The sequence below is a fragment of the Grus americana genome, chromosome 9 (genome assembly GCF_028858705.1).
Source record: "Grus americana isolate bGruAme1 chromosome 9, bGruAme1.mat, whole genome shotgun sequence".
Taxonomy (NCBI): domain Eukaryota; kingdom Metazoa; phylum Chordata; class Aves; order Gruiformes; family Gruidae; genus Grus; species Grus americana.
In genome coordinates, this window is record NC_072860.1 from 27,506,888 (window position 1) to 27,529,984 (window position 23,097).

The 23,097-nt window shown below is 46.8% G+C and overlaps 1 protein-coding gene and 1 long non-coding RNA gene across 7 annotated transcripts in view; one reads left to right on the top strand and one right to left on the bottom strand.

Moving 5' to 3' along the window:
• Positions 1 to 22,007, top strand: CCNL1 (cyclin L1). 6 transcript variants are annotated; one of them, XR_008578221.1, is made up of 13 exons: positions 2 to 391; positions 590 to 664; positions 883 to 992; positions 7,216 to 7,336; positions 7,744 to 7,808; positions 9,147 to 9,246; positions 9,384 to 9,488; positions 9,662 to 9,803; positions 11,430 to 11,541; positions 11,706 to 11,804; positions 12,698 to 13,047; positions 13,605 to 13,983; positions 14,670 to 22,007. XR_008578221.1 is itself a non-coding variant. In XM_054834766.1 (12 exons), the coding sequence occupies exons 1-12, from the start codon at positions 89 to 91 to the stop codon at positions 14,699 to 14,701; spliced, it is 1,563 nt and encodes a 520-aa protein (XP_054690741.1). In that variant the 5' UTR covers positions 1 to 88; the 3' UTR covers positions 14,702 to 22,007. The 6 variants fall into 6 exon arrangements, 3 of the variants coding, with proteins under 3 accessions (XP_054690741.1, XP_054690740.1, XP_054690739.1); XR_008578219.1 differs by lacking the exon at positions 13,605 to 13,983 and having other exon boundaries at positions 14,670 to 18,602; positions 18,678 to 22,007; XR_008578220.1 differs by lacking the exon at positions 13,605 to 13,983 and having other exon boundaries at positions 14,670 to 16,933; positions 17,151 to 22,007.
• LOC129209800 (uncharacterized) overlaps positions 16,797 to 23,097 on the bottom strand; it is a 14,721-nt gene continuing 8,420 nt past the window's right edge. Inside the window, exon 2 of the long non-coding RNA XR_008578222.1 lies at positions 16,797 to 22,007. This is a non-coding gene — a long non-coding RNA (uncharacterized LOC129209800). The remainder of the gene's footprint in view (positions 22,008 to 23,097) is intronic.

Below are 23,097 nucleotides of genomic sequence, written 5' to 3' on the forward strand. Positions count from 1 at the left end.
GCGCAGGCGCCGCTGTGTGCTGCGTCACAGCGCCGGGCCGCGCTAGTCTGTGCGTGGCCGGCTGCGGGTGCGGACGGGCTTCGCCATCATGGCTTCCGCCGTCACACACCCGGCTCCCCCTGCCGCCGCCACCAGCGCCGCCGCCGCTACCACCGCCGCTGCCGCCACCACCGCTGCCGCCCCGCCGGCTCCCGCCGCCCCGGGCATCCTCATCGGCGACCGGCTGTACTCGGAGGTGTCGCTCACCATCGACCACTCGCTGATCCCCGAGGAGCGCCTCTCGCCCACTCCCTCCATGCAGGACGGCCTGGACCTGCAGTGCGAGACCGACCTGCGCATCCTGGGCTGCGAGCTCATCCAGGCGGCCGGTATCCTCCTCCGCCTGCCGCAGGTGGGTGCGCGGCCCGGGGCGGCCGGGGCGGAGGCGGGGAGGGGGGGCAGCCGCCATTGTGGCGCGGCGGGAAGGGCGTGTGAGGCGGCCGCGCGGGGGGGCGGCGGCGCCAGCTGGTGCCTGACACAAAATGGCGGCGGCTGGGCCCGGTGACTGACTCCCGCTCCCTCTTCCTCCTCCCTCCCTTTGCGTTCATAGGTGGCGATGGCGACGGGGCAGGTGCTGTTTCATCGGTTCTTCTATTCGAAGTCCTTCGTCAAGCACAGCTTCGAGGTGAGCGCGGCGCGGCCTGGCGGGGAGCGGGGGGGGAGGGGAGTGTGCTGGGCGCTGGGCGCTGTTCTGGGCAACCGGTGAATTTGGGCAGCCGCACGCCAAACAGGCCGCTCTCTTCGAGCCTTTAGGCTGCAGGATTTGGGGTTTTTTAAATTGTGTAATTCTAGTCTTATCGGGATTTAAAATCACTTTCTTATGGAAGTGGGGCTTCCTTTCAGATTGTTGCTATGGCGTGCATCAATCTTGCATCGAAAATCGAAGAGGCGCCTCGTCGTATAAGGGATGTGATCAACGTGTTTCATCATTTGCGTCAGTTAAGAGCAAAAAGGTAAGATTAGCTTCGTTATGAGCATAAGCATCTGTTGTCACTAATGTACACTGCAGTTTTCAATTCACAGTATTCTTCCAGGCTAAGTTCAACGACCTAAAATTGAGAAGGGAGTGCTCGTTGGCTGCTGTGTAGGCAGTACAGTTCAATGCTGACTTCTTCCACCCTTACTCTTGTTTACTTGGTAGACCTGTTTTTGTTATTTATATAGCTACAAGTCATGAGTATTGGTTCTAGTTGTAGGTCCATGGTTATAGTTTTAGGTCTGTTGCTAACTGATTTTTTGTTGTCTGGTAGTTCTTGAAGGGTAGTCTTAGTAATGAGTAGGCAATTAGCGGGTTGCTGTATGTTCTCCAGACTTTTAACCATGTTCAGTAGTCTTAATGCTTTTGTCTTGTTAGTACTTAGCTATCCAAATGTGGTTATGGTGCCAGTAAGGTATCATGTAACAAAATATGAAAGCTGAACTCTCCCAGTGATGATAGTACTGCCTTTTAGAAAAAACAATTTTAGAAAATATCTGGGAAAAAGTATGGTTTGGCCTACAGTGTTTGCAGCTGTAATGATACCACTTCGATAAGGAATGTGTAATTGAGTCTTGGAAGCTGAAGGCACCTTTAATTGTGAAAAGTGAGACTTCTGTTTTTCATGGTACTGTGTGCTTGTGTCAGTGAAGTTGGAGTGTAAGCTTCCCTGATCTGTGTGCAGATCTGGATAATTGTCTGCTCGAGTTGTAGAGCTGTTCTCAGTTGTGAGTGCCTAATGCTGCTTTTTTGTGTGTAAAGTGATCTGTGTTTTCATGTGTAAAGCAAACTAACTTGATGTATTGGAAGGAGCAAGGAATGGTTGAAGGGAAGGAGTCTTCCAAGTTGCTATTAAATGCGAAATTTCTTTACATCTGTTGTGCAGCAGTATTGTAGTCTGTGAGACTGGAGACGTCAGCTGTGCTGAAGTAGCTTTACTTTTAGTGACCGATTGCTTACAGTGTAAGGTAATCCATAGTTACAAAAGGATTTTGTTTTCGGCTAGATTTCACTCTTTCATTTCTCTGCTTTGCATCACCAGCTTACAGCAGGAATTTAAACTTGAGTGTTGTGTAACATGTTTCTGAGAAAAAGAGAAGTAGAAACCCCTTAGGGAAACCAGTGTATTTATGCTGGTTATGCTTCTGCTGCATCTAAAACTTTTGCTTTTACTGTCTTGTGTTCGTGTTTTCCTAGTTAGTTTTTGATAGAAGAATGATTCAGTGTTACACTTTGGAACTTAGCTTTGTTTCCTTTTTTTTTTAAAGTTGTTATCCCTGTTGGCCCTGAGAGAGTTTTGTGAAGTTATGCCAAATGTGAATTCGGTGGTATTGTTTCTTACCACAGTTGTTATGAGGGAGTCTGGTTATTGGAATTAGTGAAGCTGGTTCATTGATTCTTCATGTTTTGGCCTTGATCCAGACAGTGAAGGTTAATTAATCATATGCAATGCTTTTCTCTGCAATGAGAATATAAATCAGTTGTTTCTTTGTGCTGTGCGAAGGATCAGAGAAACTGAACTTAACCTGTGAACTTAAATCTTTCCAGCTAGCCTGTTCCAAATCAGAATGTCACTTGTGCATGTTACATGGTGTCTAAAATACATCATGTCAAAAGAAATCGTGCACTTCCACCCGTTATTTTCTGGAGAAATGGGTACTGCTGCTCTGAGATTCTGAGTGAATCTGCATGAAATTAATCTTAAAAATGCTGAAGTCTGACATTCAGGCTTGGCTTTTTTTTTTTAAACAAGCAGGATGTAAACATTTTTCTGTACTTTTTACAAGATTACAATTACATAATCTGTACACGTTATTAACTTCAACTCTTTTTTCCCTTGCAACCGACTATACAGCGACCAGCTACATTTACCAAAGCCTGGGTGATGTGGAGTGGTACATAAAGATGAAGCTGTCGTCATGGCAACAGTGAGTGAAGTATCGAAAATCCCCAAGGAGAAGCCAGTGCTCTGAGAATAGGTCACTGGAATCGGGGGACTAACAGGTTGGCCGCTGGTGAACCATTTGGAAGAACTCCTGTATCTTGTTATAAGCTTTTTTCTTTGCTGTCCAGGTTTTTAGAATACTAGCTTAATCTTTTTTTTTAATATCTGAAGCTAACACTTAGGCTGTAGTTAGTTTCTCACACACAACCCAGAACTGAAACCGTCAGTTAGGCTGCTGTACTTTCTTTTCGCCTTTAGTCTAGTATTTCTGTTAACTGAAGCTCTTAACCTGCACATAAAGTTTGAGTAGTTTGAGTAGGCTTGCTTTCTCTCTTAAACAGTTTTGGGTTCTTAGTTCCACTTTCTGGCTCTGTATAATTGCAGTTTGAATTGATAGTAAAATATGCCTTTACAAGGATGCGGAAGTCTTGAATTTGTAAAGCTATTTATATAAATTGCTATGTAAGCAGTCCCTTATGTGTACCTGTTTGCAGAACTGGGAATTGCATTGGAATTTTCTTTTTGTAAGACCTGTAGTCAACTGAGTTGCTGCTAGGTGGTATTTCTAATACTGAGAAGTAAGAAAAAGCTAAAAAAGTGTCTTGGACAAGCATATTTTCTTTTGGATCCTTCACGAGCGTATGTCATGTAGTACTGCATGTAAAAATGTTTGTGTGCATGGAGAAAAGCTCGTATTATGAAAATAGTGCTTTTTTAAAAAAATTGTGTGCCAAAACGTGTTCTGAGCGAAGTGCAACTATTGTTTAACATGTAGAATGTAGTTTGAAGTTGATTTTATTTATCTTGAATGTGCCTGAAAGCTGCAGAAAGTCCTTATGAGACTGGAACCAAGTGTGACTCCTGTCATTGTGTAATCTCACAAATGTTGGTTTGAGATGCTCAGTGAGCTGTTCTTTACTTCTGTTGCAGCAAACAGGTTCATGCAGTTGTGCTGGAAGTGGCCTGTGTTAATCATACACACTACTTAGTGTTCTTCAAACTGTTCTATAACTATGATGCCTGTATTTACCATGTTGGAGACAAACGTAGAACTTGCTTTCTTCTCCCGTATTGACTGGCCTAAGGGAGATCTGGTCTTTGAAATGAGATGCTGATGTTATACTGTACTTGTCAGAAGTACTTTCTGCATTATGAACAAAACTACGTGCAGGGCACTGTTCCTCCAAAGTATTAGACATTCCAAAGACATCAGATTTTAATATTGCATCAAATGAAGCTGTAGCTGTGTCAAGAACTTAGGTTTCATTTGTCAGAGGGGATTTTAAAAAGGATATTCGTAATTTATTTATTGTGACAAACACATTAGTGTGTGTTAATCTTTTGGGTTGTTACACAATCTCTAAATCCCACTGAAGCTTTGCGACTAAGTGTTGGGCCTGCTTACCAGAATGGGCACTGTGCATGCTCTGTTCTTAGGTCTGTAGTCTTGCCTGGAGCTCTAGTGCTGATCTGTAAGAACAGATGCAGAGTAAGAATTGGTAATACTACTTAGCTGTATAGGGCTTGAAGCTTGTATTTTATATATATAAGCTTATAAATTATTTTTCTTTGGTTTATTACTTGGACCTAAAATGGTTACTTCTTGGTCTGAGAATTAAGTGCAGCAAATGTAGTAGCAAAGTTTTCTCAGTAAGGAAAGCTAAGAAGTTTTCCAAAGGGAGATCTCTGAAGTTTCCAACTTCTAAATAATTTTGCATACCAACAGTTTATGGAATTTATGGCAAAAGTACTAAATTGGTACATCTTAATACAGTGGGGAACCTGACTTTTGCCACTAATAAGGTACAGTAAAGTCTGCAGATTTTTATTTTTGCCTAAGACTGCATTTGTCTTTCTATTTCTGGAAACACTCTGGATAAACTGATGTTTTTCATGGCTTCCTTAGATCTATAGATCTCTAGAACTCATGTGTCGTAAGTGACCAGAGTAACGTGGGACAACAGAGTAAAACGCTATTTCAGAGTGTCTTAACTTTGAGTTTCCTATCTCTTTGCTGGTGAACATGTACAACCAGAGTATGAACTGTTTGTGCTGATCCTATAGCCCTGTAGAAGGACAGTGAAAACTTAAAATGTAGTAAGGCTCACAGTCTTTCCTGTTGCACTTCTAGCTACCTTACTGTGGTTTCATAATATTGACTTCCTTACATAGCTTTCAGAGAATGCAGAGACATATGGACTATAACAATCCTATGGCAGGTTGTTGGATGATCCTGTGGAGTCGTGTTGTCCCACTGTTGGTTTTTTTTAGTCTTGAAGTCATAGCTGCCCTAAGTGTTGGTCATCCAAGATCTGTCACCTCTGAAGTGTTCTGCTAACAAGATCAGCTGAGCCTGGACACCTAAACTTGCTCTGAATGATGACTTGGAGATCCTGCTAATGCCAGTGATTTCTAGATAAAATTGCAGAAAGCAATATTGGAAGAAATGTTACTATAAATGCCACTATAGTTAGTTGAAATCAATTGGAAGTGAAACAGTTTCACTGATTTGAAGAACTGCAACTTGGTTCTTCCAGTGTCCCACTCCAGAACATTGTGTTCAGATAGCCTTTGTAGTGCTCGAGTGTTAGATAAAGTCATAATCTTGCTACTGAAGTAGTTACCTTCAAGAAACTTTAAAAGTTGTGGGTTTTTTTCCCAGTTAACTTGGGGGGGGCAGAAATCCATATTCTGGGTTATATTTAGAGTAGCTGAAATCACAAACTTTGTAAACTTGCCCTAATGAGTGAGAGTAACAGAGAGGTTACTTTTATGTAAAAGTATGGAAAACATTGTGCGTTTTTTTTTTTTAGGAGACAGAAGCAGTAAGGCTTGTACTTAAATTGTAGGTCCTTCCTGACACCAAGAAGCTGCAGTAGTTCATTTCAAACCTGAGGGCTGCTTCTCAGCCCCTTGGGAAGAGCAGGGGAGCTCATGCCTCAAGTGCATGGTTATACAGCATGATGCTTTTATTAGTGAAGTGGCTTGCTGTGTCCTTTGACCAATGGTAATAAGCGTCCTTCCATGTGACTGCAGAAGTCTTAGCATAAATTGTGCATTATTGAAGTTGGGAAGCCCTTCAGCTAACCTTGTAATTAAATTGACCCTTTCTCCCTGGGGTGGGAACCTGGGTGTTTTGAGTGTTTTTCTACTCTCTGACCTATCAAGGAAGTGTGGAACTTGCATGGACTCAAAAAAGACCAGTTAGTAGTGATTAAACAGAAGCTGTATTTTGAATCCATTTTGTATTACTTTTTTTTTCTTTTGGATGTAAAATAAATTTGTTACCTGTGCTTGGGGTGTACTAGGTTTATCATGTAAACAGACTGGTTTATCAGGGTGTAACTAGATGCAAAAACATTCTTCTGCATTGGAAAGCGTGTGGAATATGTGAGGCATATTGCCAACAGGGAAAAAGCTGGTCTGTCTTTAGGAGGAAGTGGCTTAAAATGCACAATGTTGAAAGATCAAGTCTAAGCATGGACAAAGAAAAGGATACAAAATGGACTATGACGCTTGTGCATAAAGCATACAGCAAGTTATGTTAAAATCAAATGTTTTGGAGAGTTCAGATGTTGGATTTGGAAGGAATTAGGACTTGATAGTGCTAGACTTAGGAATATTTTTTTGTGAAATGAGCTCATTTTGCAAATGCAAATAGTAGAAGTGACATGCTATGTGCTGATTAGCGGGTCCAGTGTTCAGAATCACAGGCAGAGGTTAAATTCTTTGCTTTACTAGGCCTTTTGTATATCACAGTAGCAGGGCTGTCTTCTTCTCTGAAAATCTGAATAATCTTGTCTTCCAGTGTATAGGAAACCGCAATTTATAAAGCACAAGCTTGCTACTTTAATATCAGAAGAAAAAAAAAGTCTGTTCTAGCTTACTTTTGAAGTCCTACCTGGCAAAGGTAGTTGTATCTCACTCCTTCCCCCTCCTCTGTCACGAAGTGTAAAGAAAGGTTGAGATCTTCACTGTAAAGTTGGCTTTCGCTCCAGCAGCTGGACCAGTGTAGTTTGCATACACAGTAGCAGAAGATTTTTTTTTTTACCTTAGCCATCTAATCTGTAGCTAGTCAAAAGCAGAAACTAAACTAGTTTAGATAAACTTGGACAGCACAAGATTAATGCTTAAACTTGCTTGCAGGAGTTGAAAACCGGTTTCTGTTGCCATTAGTTGGTTGGAAGGGAAAACAGAGATGCCGCTATTTTTGGATATGCAAAACAGTTTTGATTTTATTTCTTGCAAACTATAGGACTCCAAGCCCCCTGATACTTGATCAGAACTACATAAACACCAAAAATCAAGTAATCAAAGCAGAAAGGAGGGTACTGAAGGAGTTGGGATTTTGTGTTCATGTCAAGCATCCACATAAGGTGAGTTATCAAAAATAATACAATTGTAAATGTTATTCCATCTTTATGGCTTCATTGTGAGCTGTGAGACAAGAAACACGGGTGTAAAAATGACCTGATTTCTTCTCTTTATTCCTTAGTAGTTATCGTGAATGCTTTGCCAGAGTGCTTGGGCAAGTAGTCATACTGACTTTGGTAGAAATTGCTTCCTTGAGAAATGTTAAAAGTGGCTGGTTTTGAAAATCATAGAAAAGCAGTAAAGAGTTGTCTGAACGCAATTGGATGACGTGAGCTTACAGTGTGTGCTTAGGAAAGGAGGAGATACCATTGTTTTGGAATACTGTTTGGCTCTATGTAGTTATTCCTTACTGTTGCTTTATATGTTAAAACTGAGTTGTCTTTTTTTTTTCCCCCCCCTTATTCCTCAGATCATTGTTATGTATTTACAAGTCTTAGAATGTGAACGTAATCAAACCCTGGTACAGACAGCCTGGTAAGTTGTTATTTTCCATTCTTTTCCTAGCCAGGAAAATAGTAGCAGAAATAACAAGCCTGCTGATCCATATGCAAATCAATGAGATGTAAGTTATTACACAAATGCATACTTTTAAAATACTTTAGTGCTTGTTTCTGCTTACTATTTTCATGGCTTGATTCCACTATAGTAATGGAGAACTCAATTTAACTTTGTTCTTTTTTCTACTCTTTAATTAAAGGGTAGTCCATGATGGTAAGTCATAGAGCTCTGCCCTCTGCACCTCAGCCCATGACCTGGGGATGGCCTGTTTGGCTGCCCTTCTCTCCAGCCAACCCAGTGCAAGCTCTCATCCGAGATTCACTGAAGTGGTCCATATCCATCGGGCAGCATCTTCTAGTTCTGTCTGGGTGTCAAAAGGATTTGTATATTTGCTTTTAGAAGTAACTGTTAAAAATGTTTCTAAATGTATTTGTTGCCTAGCTACTGTATACTGTAGTGTATTTAAAGGACACATGGGGTAGACTTTCTGCCAGCATTTACTTAGTTGATTTAGCATTTGGCTAAACTTGAGTTTAAAAAAAAGAAAAAGAAAAATTACAGTGCATGCAGCATGTTCACTTAGAAGCCATATTGGGCATGGTTTTCTGTAGAGTCAATACTTACTGACTGCTGTTCGTTTCTTTCCTGTAGCTCAGTAACTTAGAAATCAATAGAGGTCTCTGCTGTTTAAATGTATCTCTTGGCATGTATTGCTTGGCAGTGCCACCCTGGTGGAAGAACAGTAGCTTAGTGAAGCGGGAGACCCGTTACTAACTTGCAGGTCTTTTTCCAACGCTCAGCAAATTGGATGCTTCTCTCTCTGGATGAAGTTAATGTGACTGAAGGCACACATAGGATTTAAATGCAATGTTTTATGAACTTTATAGGTTGCATCTAGCCTCTGGAAAATGGTAGGTTAAAACTGTACCATGCTTTCATGCTTGCATTTGAGTTTTAAGCATATTGATTTTTACATACAAGAACATTGGTGTTTAAAGCAAACAGCTGGACAGATGAAAAGTACTTTTTAGATTGTTAACTCAATGGACACTTCATGGTGTAACTTAACATACCTACCTAGGAAGTAGCTGTTACATACTATTACTTGCACTGGAGTTTCAAAACAATGGCAACGGTGCAAACTTTGTTACAGAAGTAGCAAATGTAAACATCAAATACAATAATTTGAAAGAAACCAAGTGTTTAATATAATAACAGAAAAAATAATAAAGTCAATTGAGTCTCCAGTATTGTTATCCTCTAAATAAAAAGATGTAAACCTGAGATCTAACCTTTCATAATTATTTTTTTTAGGAATTACATGAATGACAGCCTTCGAACAAATGTGTTTGTTCGCTTTCAGCCAGAGACTATAGCTTGTGCTTGCATTTATCTTGCTGCTAGAGCTCTGCAGGTGAGCGTTCATCTGTCTTTAGTTAGCCTTGCCTTTTATTGCTAGTAATTTGGTTTCAAGAAAATGAATGAAAATATTTTAAATGAAAGCCTGCTCTGTAATCTCTATTGTTAAGCTTTTGGTTGTTTTACTTTCAGATTCCATTACCTACCCGTCCTCACTGGTTCTTGCTCTTTGGCACCACGGAAGAGGAGATTCAGGAGATATGCTTAACAACTCTTAAGCTCTATACCAGAAAGAAGGTAACTTTGACATGTTTGTTCATCCTAGTCAATGTTCTTAGGGGAGTGTGAGAACAAATTATGGAAGGTAGTCACATTACTGGACAGATGATTAAAAGATAACATTTTTCAGAAATGAGACGAAAATATGAATTGCATTAGTTCAGCTTCTTACCACACTGTTACTTTAACAGCCCAATTATGAATTCCTGGATAAAGAAGTAGAAAAGAGGAAAATGGCACTACAGGAAGCTAAACTGAAGGCAAAAGGTTTAAATCCAGATGGAACTCCAGCACTCTCAACACTGGGCGGTTTTTCTCCTGCATCCAAACCATGTAAGTTTGTTTTCTGAACAGAAACTTGAATAATACTATTGATAAGTCTCCTAACTCCCTGTCCCAAAGTGTTAAAAAAAAAAATTGTAGTTTTGCTTCTTGAGCCGTTAGACAATTTAGACTTTCTCACAGAACTAAGAAGTAAGACAAATATTTCTTTTTTTGAAAAACAAATTTTAAAACCACTTCAATAGCTTGAAATAGCAGATCAGAGGGAGACAGGATGCTTTACTCAATACTTGCACAGATGGGAGAGTGATACGCTAATAACATGCACCCTTGGGATAACATTATGAAAATGTCTAGACCCAGGAGTTTGCTGTATGTTACTGTGTTGTGAGGAGAGATTCTGGATTTCATCTGTTGGGGGGGTGTCACAATAGCCTTCATGGTTCCTTTTGCAGCAGGTGTCTCTCAAAATTGCTTTCTCTGCTTTTTTTAATGTACTTGTCAACTCTTCAAGTGCAGTGAAGGAAGACAGCTTGTGGTCAGGAAATGGAGAAGGGAAGGTCACAGTGCTGTCCTGGCATTCAAGTGAATAAATTGTTGGAATGTGTATCTTGAACCGACCCGTAAATCTGTCTGAACTCTAATGATACAAAACCCAGACAGTTTTGTCTTGGTGCTTTCACCTCTAAATGTTGCTATTGATCTGTAAACTGCCAACAAAATGTAAAGGCTGTCATGAGCATTGGTCCAACGATGGTGGGTAAAGGAGAAGGCACAGGCCCTTGTTCGTTACCTGGCCTCTTCAGAAACTTCAAACATTCTGATAAAGCAATATTTGTAGCAGTTATTTCTCTTTAAGAACAATACACCTGAATTTCCAGAGGTCTTTGAGCTGGCAGGTGTAAACTTCTCACTGAAAGATGAAAGCTTTTCTTTATTTTGGTGAAGTGGGAGCCAAGGTTAGAAGGGTTTGAAGTGAAAGCAGGATCTCTGGTGGGGTTTTGGAAGACTTCTTACCAGCTGACTACGAGGGAAAGCTTCTGACAATTCTTTCTGCCTTTTTACATGAAACCTCTGGTCCCTATTGAGTGAGGAAACTGCAGTGTAAGTCATAATGCAGAACGTGTTGTTCTTGCATAGTAGTCCTTCTGTGAAAAGGTGAATCCATCTCTGGGCTATATCAGCTGTCTGTAGAGAAAGACTGACTTCTAAACTGCATAAGTTCTTTGTTACTATATTTGTACCACTAATATAAAAATTAAATCTGTAATTTTGCTGTTCAGTCTTAATTCTTTCTGTAGTATTGGAAATTAACTGTCACGGTAACAATTGAAGTTACATATTTGTGGGCCATAAGGGTAGCTTTTATTTTGTACCACTTGGGCTGTGGTGGATGAAATCTCAGATGAGCCTGCTGCTTGGCTCGAAGGTCACAGTGGTGTTCTCCCCCCTGCCGGCAGCTGACTTTAAACTACTGTGCGTCTCCCTGCAGGCATCTCGCTCCAATGTTCTCATCTAGGAGTGTGCTATAAATGGAAAGATGGAATGAAATAGCTACTATTGAGCTCAAATTTACATTTTGTGCAAATACCAGTAACCACGTATAAAGGATACAGTATGTTTATTACAAAGGCCATGAATAAAATACCTAATCTTGAATTTAAATTTAATTCTTAGCTTCCCCAAGAGAAGTAAAAACTGAAGAGAAGAGTCCAGTATCTCTGAATACCAAAACCATTAAAAAAGAGCCAGAAGAGAGGCAGCAAGCTTCAAAGAGCCCTTACAATGGGTAGGTAAAAATCTTCCTGATGAAGACAAGACTTCTGTAAAAGTGATTCTATGATTCTATGTTTCTTCAACTGAAGTACAGTGAATTACATTTGAAGTACTTCATGGAAGTAGTGAGTACCTCAGAGGTGTAACCCTATTATTTTATATCCCCCCCCCGCCCAGCATGAGAAAAGAAAGCAAGAGAAGTAGAAGCAGCCGAAGTGCTAGTCGATCTCGGTCAAGAACAAAGTCGAGGTCTCGATCTCACACTCCTAGGCGGCAGTAAGTAGTGGGATGTTGGTTGGTTGGTGGAGGGTTGCAGAGAGGGGCTGGGCTTTTTGGGCAGGTTGTCTTTTTCGTCATAATTAGCCAAGGTGTCAGACTTGGGTTAAGGCTTTAGGCTCTCAGTTCTTGGCACAAAGCAGTTCCTTTGGTAACTGTGCCGTTAATAGTTCAAACTGTAAAAGCTTTGCTGTAAAGTGGAAGCTTAAGACTATCCTACCTGCACATGTACACGTTAAGTGTATGTTGGGGTGTAAGGTGGTTTTACCCTGTTCGATGGCCTTCTCAAGGAATCCATCATAAATGAGAGCAGTCTCTCGGAACTCGGTCCACTTGGAAGTAGTGCAAAGTGCCACAGGAGCCGGCTTCACATGTGCACGGGAGAGTGTGTCTTCTGCCAGTGTTGCGTGATGTCCTGCCTGGCTCTTCAGAGCTCTGCCTCTCTCTTGTGACTGGGGAAGAGGAGGGACTGTGCACGCTGATGCAGTGCTAGCTGCTGGCATTACGTATGTGTTTTTAAAGAATCTTGAGACTGACATCTAAGGTGGAAACTGCCAGCTTGGATCTCAATAAAGTGTTCCCCTAAACATTGCTGACTATCAAAATCGCTGAAGGAAAAAAGGCAATAACCAATTGGCAGACTGGGGTTGAGGGGAAGATTCTCGATAAGGTTGAACAATTACGAAAGGCACTGCATTTTGGGTTTGGTTTGGGCTTTTTGCTTTCAAAGGCGTGTTCTGGGACAGTCGCTATCATCCATCAGTTATCCCTGTCAGAGAAATAGTCTCTGGTTTCTTCCAATAACTTAGGAACTTCTAAGCATTGATTGATTTTTTTTTTTATTTTTTTCTGTGTGGAAGACATGTTTTAAATGTTTAACACTTTTCTGTAAGCTACAATAATAGGCGGAGCCTGTCTGGGACCTACAGCTCAAGATCAAGAAGCAGGTCCCGCAGCCACAGCGGCAGCCCTCGCCGACACCATAATCATGGCTCGCCACACCTGAAGACCAAGCACGGCAGGGAGGAGCTGAAGAGTGCAAATAGACATGGTCACAAAAGGAAAAAATCGCGTTCACGTTCGCAGAGCAAATCCAGGGATCATTCTGACGCTGCCAAGAAGCACCGGCACGAGCGGGGCCACCACAGAGACAGGCGGGAGAGATCCCGCTCCTTCGAGAGGTCTCATAAAGGCAAGCACCACAGCAGCGGCCGGTCAGGACACAGCAGGCACAGACGCTGAGGTTTGCACCTGCACCAGATTCTAGTTTAGTCTGTATATAATACAGTAAATGGACTCTTGATTTGAGAACAAAGGAACCGATTAGGATTTGATTAATTTAAACCTGGTATCTAATTTTCTAAAACATGTAGAAGATTTTTTTCTTTTGGGAAAGAAACTGTTACCAACTTTTGCACATAATACCTTAACAGTATCGAATTGGTGGAAAACAACGATCAGGTTAAATTGTATGTATTAGAGTTGTGTATTGTTTATCGATATGAGAACTGGAGAATGGATTTCTGTAAAAAAGGAAAATGTACCTTATTTTTATACAAGTCAATTGCAGACACTTATATTTAAGTATAGTTATTTGTTTAAAGGATGGTGGATACTTTCTTACACTGGTTTTAGTCTGCATGTGTTAAAAAGATTTTTACAAGAAATAAAATATAAAGCTTTTTTTTTACTGCCTGTTGGATGTCAAATATATTGAAACTAAACTTAATTTTCTTAATGGCATCACTTTGACAGTTGCAGATTAGTGGGACGTGGGATACTGATGTGCTGCTATTGCAGGTGACAGGCTGGGAAAGCTTTAGGAGTCGGTGTCCTTGCTAGGTGCTTCAGAAGCCACAGCTGGGCTCGAGTCCCACCTTCCCTGGCAGCTGCCCTGGGGGGGTGCCTGTCCTGACTGTCTCCTGGAGCTGCTTCTGGCAGAAGCCAGTGTGTCCCTGTCATCGGCTGCTCTTTGGCCTGGTTGTGCTAGAGGCACGAAGGGGGACAAATAACATGCCTGGGGAGATGAAGCTGGTGGAAGGGTCGCACCGACTCAGCCTGGGCACAAGCACACGGGGTGTGCAGCAGTGCCAAATGCAGATGGGTTCGTTGCTGGAGGCTCACCCCTGGGCTGCCAAAGCTGTAACCTGGCACAGGACAGCTCTGGGTGGAGGTGCAGGTAAAGAAGTGAAATGGGTGAGGAAGAATGGGATTGGATTTGATTCAGTTGCTGCTCAGGTAGTAGCAAAATCATAGGCCTAAAGAGAGCTTCGTTCTCCCCATTTAACCACTCTGGCTGTGAGTGACTGGGTGGGTGCACTCACCTGCAGCATGGCAGAGGGCAAAGACAGGCCAAATAAGCTGGTACTGGGCTGCCGCAGGAGCAGGTGCCAGGCTCTGGCCACAAATTCTGCAGACCTTGAAAGGGAAAGGAAAAAAAAAAATGTGGTTGAGCAAAAGCTTCTTTGGAACTGGTGCGTTCTCGTAAACAGCTACCCTGCATCCTGCCAGCCCTGATCTGCATCTGTTCTCTAGAAATACAAAAAGGGAATTTTTTGTTGAGAGGGAAAAGATACATGTTGTCTTCTGTTTCTTGGTTACCTCTGTGTTATTTTTTAATCTGCAGTAACTGTATTTCATGTGTGTGTTTGCTTTCAGGAAAAATTATTTGTTGCTATGGAAATCAAGGTAGCTTTTCCCCCTAGATACCAGTATTTAGATAACCTAGGGCAGTGATAAAAACCCAGTTTTGAAGTAGCAGCACAATTGGCTCAAGCTGAGTTAGTGTATGGCAGTGAAACGTGAAGAGAGCTCAGCCTTATTTGTGTTTATGCTTACACACTAATTACCCTTCTGTGCTTCCAGTGCCCCTCGCTCCGGTGCTGAAGAGAAGTTAACTTCCATGCAAAGCTGGAACATCTGGTGATGTTAAACGTCTAGACACCATCTGCTGCGGATTGCTTACGCAGTGAGCTTGCAGTCAGCTAGCAAGGAGTTCAGTGTTTGTTCTTCCATGGGGAAAAAGATCTCTTCAGCCAGCTGTGGGTGCCGGCCTTAACCCTGCGATGGCTTTGCCAACGACAGGCCATAAAATAAATGGTTTTGGTTACTGAAACAAACGCAGCAGCCCTTTCTCAAAGCCCAAGTATGCCTGGTCAGTGCTGTAAAGAAGGGATGGTGTGCTGGGGGTGAGAAGCACACAGCGAGTTGGTGGTTGGGCTGGCTGGGTCCCCGCAGGTGGCGGGAGCAGGGGACAGGGTGGGATAACGGCTGTGGCCCTGGTACTGTCCCCTTACCTGGAGGACTTGCCGAGAAGAAAGCTGCTGGGCAAGCAACTGTTTCATACTTAAATGCAAGACGGTAGGGTTACATCTGGTGACCAGGCTGTTCCTGGGAGCCAGCTGCACACACTGCTGGGGCTGCGGAGCTGCCCTGCCTGCTGGGCACAGCTGCAGCGCTCAGCACCTGTCCTGCCTCTGGCTGGGCCATGCCTGAGCGAGGGCTCCCCCTCCTCTGCTTTATCCCAGGAATTCCTCTGTCACTTTGGCTCGATGAGACTGGAAGAAAGTTGCTCCCCCAAACTTACTGTGCCATTGGTTACGGGGGAGGGGGATGGGACAAAAGCAGGGACAGCGTGAACATGCCAGCTTGCTCATAGCAGTCACGCGTACGTGATGCAGATCGTGCTGGGAGGTGATGTGAGGAACTGAGTGATGTGCCAGGAGCAGACTGTCACCAGGGCCTGGCTCTGCTGTGTCACGCTCCAGCGCAGTAACCGTCGATACCGTGAAGTATCAGCCAAAGCCTATTTTAAGGGAGGTGCTGTATTATTTTTACAACTAGATCTCACGTGTCTTTCCCAAGACTGAAGTGTCATATAAGGACACAATGCGTTCATTAAACTCTAAATCACAAAAATTAATTGTTTCAGAGCACTGCTTGACCTTGAAGCATCCATATTGACCTCCAGGAGTCACTTGAGGCTACACTGACGAATCTCAGTAGTTGAAAAGTATTTAATGCTTGTTATTTTTAAATTCTTCAGTGTCTTCTGTGTACTTGAGTCACTAATGGGAACGCTTCATCAGCTGAAACATATCTCTGAAGGATGTGGTGGCTCTGTTGACCCACCATTGACATCCGTTTGTAGAATCCCCTGCGGGTGGCTTTGCACAGCTCTGCCCTTGCTGCAGCCCCCGGCAGCCGTGCCGGGCAGTGGGCAGAACGGACGGGCGTAGCTGAGAAGCGAGCCGGGGTTTTGAGCACCCTGCACTGACCTTTTGTTTCTGACTGAGCTTGTAGCCATTGGTATGGGCTTTATTCTGCACAGCAGTACATGACGCTGTTTAAACGTTCAGAGTGGAAATGCTTTCATGGTAAAACCAGACTGTAATGCCCCACTGCAACGCGATTGCAGACTGAGCCCAGGTGCCGGCGGGACTGCAATGGCTTTCCCGGCTCGGGCTGTGCCGCAGTACGGCTCCCGTTTCCCTCTGCCCCATCCCGCTGTTTGAGTCACCATGCTCGTTCTTTCACCAGCACTGATGGTAGTACCAGACGCCAAAGAAACCAGCGCTGGAGCATGCAGATGAAGCGCAGTGAAAGAGATTTTGGTCCTTCCTCCTCATCTTTCCAGTGTTTTCAGCGATGCTGTCTCCGGGACGCAGCCTGCCGCCGCCAGCACAGCAGGCGGGAAGGCCGCTCGGGCTGCACCGCTGAACCCAGATGGCCGCAGGCAAATGTTTGCTGAACGCCGACAGAGCAGAGGCTGTTCTGGCAAAGTGGCAGATGGCGAAGCAGGGACGGGAGCTACACATCGCCCCGAGCCACAGCCCCGCGGCTTGGATGTGTCCGAAAACAATTGCTCTAGCAGCAAGCGGCTGTGAAAGCCTCGAGCCGCCCAGTCTGGTCTGCAGCCCAAAGTGGAAGGAGACCGTGGGAGATCCGCTGTTAAACAAAGCCGGGTGCTTGGCAGGTAGGAGCTCGGGGACGGTGACACCTACCAGCGCCTGGGACCAAGCGTGGCACCCGCGGCGCCTGCCCCTGCTGCCGTGTGCTGCGCTTTCCTGGGAAATGCGGAGTATTCCTGCATCGCCTGATGCTGTTAGAAACGCTGTGATGGAAATAAGGTGCTGCCACTGAACTTTGAAGACCTAAGAGCCCTAGAGAGACCCACAGGAACTGGGGGGAAGTGTTCCAGGTCTCCTCGGGGGGCGGGGGTTTGGCTAGGTTGGTCTTGTCCTCAGAAAAAAGATTTTGTTAAAATGTTTTGACTAATTTTTCAACAAACTTATGCAAATATTTCAAGTGAGGAAATTCAAACTTGTGACTGTCCTTTACTGTCAGCTTTGTACCGGCGTTGGAAGGATGTACATGGACCAAAAGCTTTGGGTGGTTTGGGGAGAAAAAAAATAGTGAAAAATCAAAGAATATTCCTGACGGAAACTGATCCAACAATTACTCATTAGGGCTTTAGCCGCCCCCAAAACCACAGGTTAGTGGCAGCGGGCGCAGCAGGGCGTGCGTTGTGTGCTGCTGTTAATGACAGCGATAGAGGTCCCTTTTCCGGGAAATCCTTCCCTGGTCATTGCTCCTGCCAGGAAATGTTCATGAAATCCACCATTTCTCATCAGCCCCATCCACAAGCCGCCAAGTTCACCGCTCTCCTGTCTCTGCTGCTGGCTGCTCCCCTCCTCCGAAGCACAAGCCATGTGCTTGTAGGCTTTTTGGGGCAGGAACCGAGCCTGCTACAGCCACCCCGTGCTCCTCTCTGCGGTGGGGCCGTGTGTCCGCACAGCGCTCGGGTGTTGTTGCTGCAGAGCACGGGCACTTACACCCCACTTAGGAAAAAACACTTCTGTAAAGGAAACAGCTTTCCATTCCCATCTCCTGCCTGGCCACAGCCCAGCGGGGCATTTTGGGAAAAAAAAAAAAAAAAAGAAAAAAGGTGTTAAAATTAGAAAAGCTGGCCTGAAAAAATAGGTCTTTATATTCCAGTGGAAGGAAAAAAATTGCCAAAATTACCATTTTTGTCCCAGGAAATAGAATCCCTCTTTGCAGTTTTGTAGGAGAGGACACGGGGCTCACAAACACCTCTGCAGATGTCCTCTGGTGTGCCCCAGCCCCCCAAAGCATCCTCCGCCCGCCTGGGCCCCCCAGGGTGCTCTGCACCCATCGGCTCCAGGGCCGCTGCAGGCTGCTCCCCACTGCCATACTGGGTTTTATTCTGTAGGTGGAAGTATTGCAAAGCGGACACGAGCAACCCCTGTGTGCACACGCTCACGCACGCATACACGCACGCATATGCACACACGCACGCACAGGCTCTGCTGGAGCCGGGCTCGTGGCGCTGCTGAAGGCACCGAAACGGCTCAGAAGCAAAGGAGGAGGCGGGTGTCTCGCTCCGGGGCCGGGGCGGCTGAGCGCTGCGGGCAGAGCAGCCCTGCAGTTGGGGGGTCAAACGCTCAGACGAGCGCCCGACTTCAGGCTGCTGGGAGCAGAGACGGGTGGGCAGCCGTGAGGGAGGGCAGGCACCGCCAGGCGTGTGAGATAACGCGCGATCAACCAGGTTACAATCGGTGTGAAAGCATCCGCGCGCAGCTCTGCAACAGCTTAGGTGGACCAGCTTGAATTATCCCTGAAAGGCCAATTGCAGCCGCAGCCACGGAGAGTCGATGATTTAAAAAACTATTGGGTTTACATGCTGCAGCCCAAGCTCGGGCAGGCTGCTGTACGTGAGAAAACCTCCACGTGAAGCTCATGAACGTGGACTTAGTTGTGCTGGTGGGCATCTCGCAGGTAAATAGATATTTAAAGTGGGTTGAAGCAGGAGGCGATGGATTTAGGTTGCTTTGAGCCACGCTGATTTAAAAGCTGTCCCAGGTCTGCAGGAGACAGAAGAGCCTCCAAGGCATCCCCGTACCTCGTGGCCCTGCGCAGCTGCCATTCCCAGAGTGGTTTTCCTGAGCGTGGCAAGGTCCGTTATCTCCCAAGAGGCGATTCGCACGTCTTGCTGCCCCGCACGTCCCCCCGATCATCGCTCTGTTCAGCTAATGGAACCCCCAGATCCCACCGCACCCACCTGCTCCCCGGGGCCGCGCGGGCGTCCCCGTGTGTCTTAGCCCAGAAGGAAAAGTTCAGAAACACTAGTAGGTAACTAATCCTTTTTTTTACAAATAATATAAATATCCACTCCCAAACGATGTCTCAAAGCTGCCGGTCACAGCAGGGCCACGGGCTTCCCAAGGGGACCAGCGGAGCTTCGCGGGTCACCTCGCAGTAGCATCAGAAGCCGTTACTGCCCGATAAACCCCAACAGGCCCGCGCTGCTCCCAGGACTTAAGGGCAGAATTTCATTTGCTGATGAAAATGAGTTTACTCAGAGCGAAATCATTTTCCCCGCATGCAAAGTCTCCTTGCAGTTAAATAAAAAGTACAGAAAGCCAGATAAAAATACCAGATTTAAGAAGAATATTGTTCTTTGTGTAGGTTTAATGCCTCGGGGGGGGGTAGGCACAGGCTCTCCCCAAAGAGAAATGGGCAACGGGGCTGGCAGCTCCTGCCTGACATTCCTGCCGTGCCCCGAACACACCGGGTGCTCCCTGGGACTTTTCTTCGGGGTCCCGGGAAGGGGCATTTTCAGCCGCCCTCCACAGAGCAGGGGGTCGTGCTCCCGGTCACCACCGACCCGCACCCAGCAGCTGCTGCCCCCTTTCCAGGGAGGTCCCCCCAAAGCCTGCTGCACGGTGGAACCGCCGTAGCAGTCAGGTTTTAAATCTCTTTCACGCAGTGGAGCAAACTGCACGGGAAGGGGTACGGTGGCACGGGGACGGGGGGGTCAAAAGCTGCTTTCAGGGGACGTGCTGGGACCTTGGCCTGACGGCAGGGTCGGGGCCGGGAGGACGAGTCCGCTGCCTGCACTCTGCCCTGCTGCCGCTGCCAGAGAAAGCAGGGGTTTCTCGGGAACGCTTTTAATCGCCTCCAGCACTTCGCCTAACAAACCACACGGCCAAAAGCACGGCCAGGTGCCTGCTGCTCCCCACGGCCGCCCCTGAAATGCCGCCCGGGAGGCTCTGCAGGGACCCCGCAAACCCGAGCTCCGACCGTGCGCTGCTCGGAGGGGGAACTCAGCGAAGTTTCGTGCTGGAAATGCCGACAGCCTCGGCCAGCCGGTAAAGGGGGAAGCAAGGCGTGAGCGACGTGTGCCCCCCCCGCCCGACACCGACACTGACACGCTCACGGTGGAGCAGGCCGGATGCGGCCACGCTGCCCTCCGAATGCTGGACGAGAGCACAGGCTGATTTATGTTTGCGTTATGCGATGGCAACCTATACGGGTGAAGAATGTATTGGGATTCCACTGGCTGCACGTTGCAGAGCACTGGTCACCCGGGATGCAGCAGATGAAGCCTGATGGGAATTACAGGCGTGCCGTGCTCGCAGCAGACACCCCCTCGGGGGAAGGGGTTTCAGGTTGGCTTTACCAAATTGCACCTTTAGTTCTTCTGGCAAGAAGAGGGCCAGAAAGGGCCCGGCTGGCCAGCGCTCGGTGCGGCTACTCAGAGCCTCCCGGAGCCCCTCACCCTCGGACGGGGCTGCACGAGGGCCGCAGGGCTGTGTGTGGCTGTGCTCGCCACGCTCCTTCCGTTCCACAATAATCAATTTGTCGTCAAGTCTGAATTTGAAATCACACCGCAAACATCGCTGCTTCATTTGGGCAGCCTCCAAAATCACGTCGCAAGCGCAGGCGCATACAGAGCAATCCCGGAGGCTGAGGGAGCCGCTGCAGTCAGAATTAATTGCTGTGCAAACACGGAGCGAGCGATACAATGAGAGGCTGTGTGTGAGATCTGATTAACATATTAGTACCAAACATTTGAGGAAAACAGCGACCGTTTTAGCCAAGACACGTCCCATCGCTGTGCTCAGCTCGTCTGTGCCGTGCCGTGGCGCGGCGGGGGCTCCAACCTTTCCGCGGCCGCAGGGTTTGTGCGCACAACTCTTGCTCACCCAGACAAAATGTTGCTCCCCTGACGCCCAGGTGAGGGTGAGGGTCTGGGGGGGACACAAGGGCGTGAGCTGATGGCAACGGAGCGTGAGGAGTGACGGCAGAGCACAAGGAGCGAGTCCCTTCGCCTTGATGTTAGAAACAAGTCGTACGTGTGCCCTTTGCCGAGTACTTGTGAAAGCAAACTGCATCTGCAGGAGCGCGAACAATTGGTGAGCAAGGCAAATGGTCTGAACTTGTCAGCTAGTTGGAAGGCAAAATTCACACCCGTGTGAACGGTCTACAACCTGCGAGGGCTCTGCCTGCTCGATAGACTGTGCCTCTTCAGCTATGCCTGGCGTTCAGCCTACTTTTTTCTTTTAATTTGGTAGGATACAACCATAAACAACTGCAATTTGAGCCTTTTTCCCCCGAGGTAAAAATTGTTCACTTAGCCAAGAAAGTGCTCCGGCTTGGAGGGAGACAATTAGCCCAAGCGCACTCGCGCGGGGGGAGCCGAGGGTACGGGGGCAGCAGCGTGGCGGGGATGCCGACCTGCACATCCTTCCTCAAACAGCAGCGCGGAACGGCTCCGAAGTGCCGTAGGCGAGCATTGACCAAAGAAATGGTATTTACCCACCAACTATTGCACAGCCGCTGGGTAAATATCATAAGGGATTGACCACGGCAGAATTATTAGCCTGATCCTGCTGTTCCCCTCTGAGAGCCGTGCTAGCCGAGTGAAAACCAATCATGTAAAGAATAATTAAGTTCTCCTGTCTCCTGTGCATTTTTGTGGTCTTACAAATCCCGTTGCTAAAGGGTTTCTCCGCTGCGGCACACGTCCACGTGAGCGGGGCAGAGGCTGCGCCCGGCTGCCAAACCGGAGTCGATCCAGCTGAGGCAGGGCCGGTCCTGGGCAGCCGAGTGGCTCGTGCCCTCTGCTGATAAGGAATCAAGGGAGGAAATCAGTAGCAAAATGATCTTAAACCACGTGAATCTACTTGAGGGCTTGCGCAGGTTCACGTACATGCATTTAGTGAAGCGGGGCAGCTTTCTAAAATACCTGCGTGACTTCGGATCCTCAGGTTTGCGTCGGTTTAACTGGGCGTTAGGTACCCCAGTGCCTTTCACAGCCAGGCTGAGGTCCCGTCTTCAAGCGATTTAGGAGCCGAAGTTTTGTCCAAAGCCTACAGGCATTTATACGCCACCACACCTCTGAAAAAAAGAAAGCCCTTAAGAATCTTACGCCAACTGGCGATGTTTCAGAATTCACCTCCCACGCTGAGACCTGGCCTGGCAACACACGTGAGGCTGATATAGGTAACTAAAGGAGAACAGACTGGAGGGGACAGGACTAGAGCTGCCGCAGCTATCCCTTTCAAGAGCACAAAATACACGTTCTCCAGGCAAAGAGCATCCTCCCGCACCCCCACGGGCGCCTCTCTGGGTGCTCCGAGCCCTGGGCGAGCCCGGCCCCAAGCAAGCACTCTCGGTATTTCATATTTTCATCCCCAGCAATTTTATAAACAAGCCGGACAGTAAAGGATTATAGCACAGTAGTTTGCCATCAAGGAAACTGCAAGCAACAAACAAAGATGTTATCTCTAACATATGGTTCTTATTTGAGGAAATATGTCTGGTTACATTAATTGACACAATATGGCTCAGGGCTGTTTTTTGTTTTATAACTACTCACGGGTTCCCCTGGCAACAGCAAAGCCAACGACGCGGCTACCAGAGCTGCAAGCACAAAGGCAGGACCCAGCACCCTTCCCCTCTGCCCTGTGCACCTCCCCAGCAGCAGACGCCGGCAGGCGCTGACCCCGCAACTGCGTTTTGCGGCGCTCCTCAGGCCAGCGGGCCGTGTCGGGGAATGCGATCCCCACCCACCCTTTCGAACCGCCCCCCAGACCTGAGAGCCTTTAAGCTGTGCCGGGGGATTCCCGGGCTAAGAGCCCCCGATGCCCAGCCGGACCCCTCCGTCCCAGCTCCTTCCTGCGGGATGCCGCGCACGGGGACGAACTCAGAGCAAGTCCTCGGGGGCCGCGGTTCGCCCCGGCACACCCCGTGCACGCAGGACGGACGCGTGAGGTCCCCTTTTCAAGAGAGTTTAGGAAGCTGCTGGGTTTTTCGAAAGATTGGCCAAAAAAGGGTTGGGTACCGCAGGGCGGGGAGGTGACCGGAGGGACTTGCAGCTGCCTGGGAGCTGCTGCCAGCCGGACACAGGTTCCTCCCCGGCCCCGGGCATCGGGCTTTCAGCAGCCTCAGCGCCTGCCAGTCCGCAGCTTTAGCTGCTTCGGGAGCT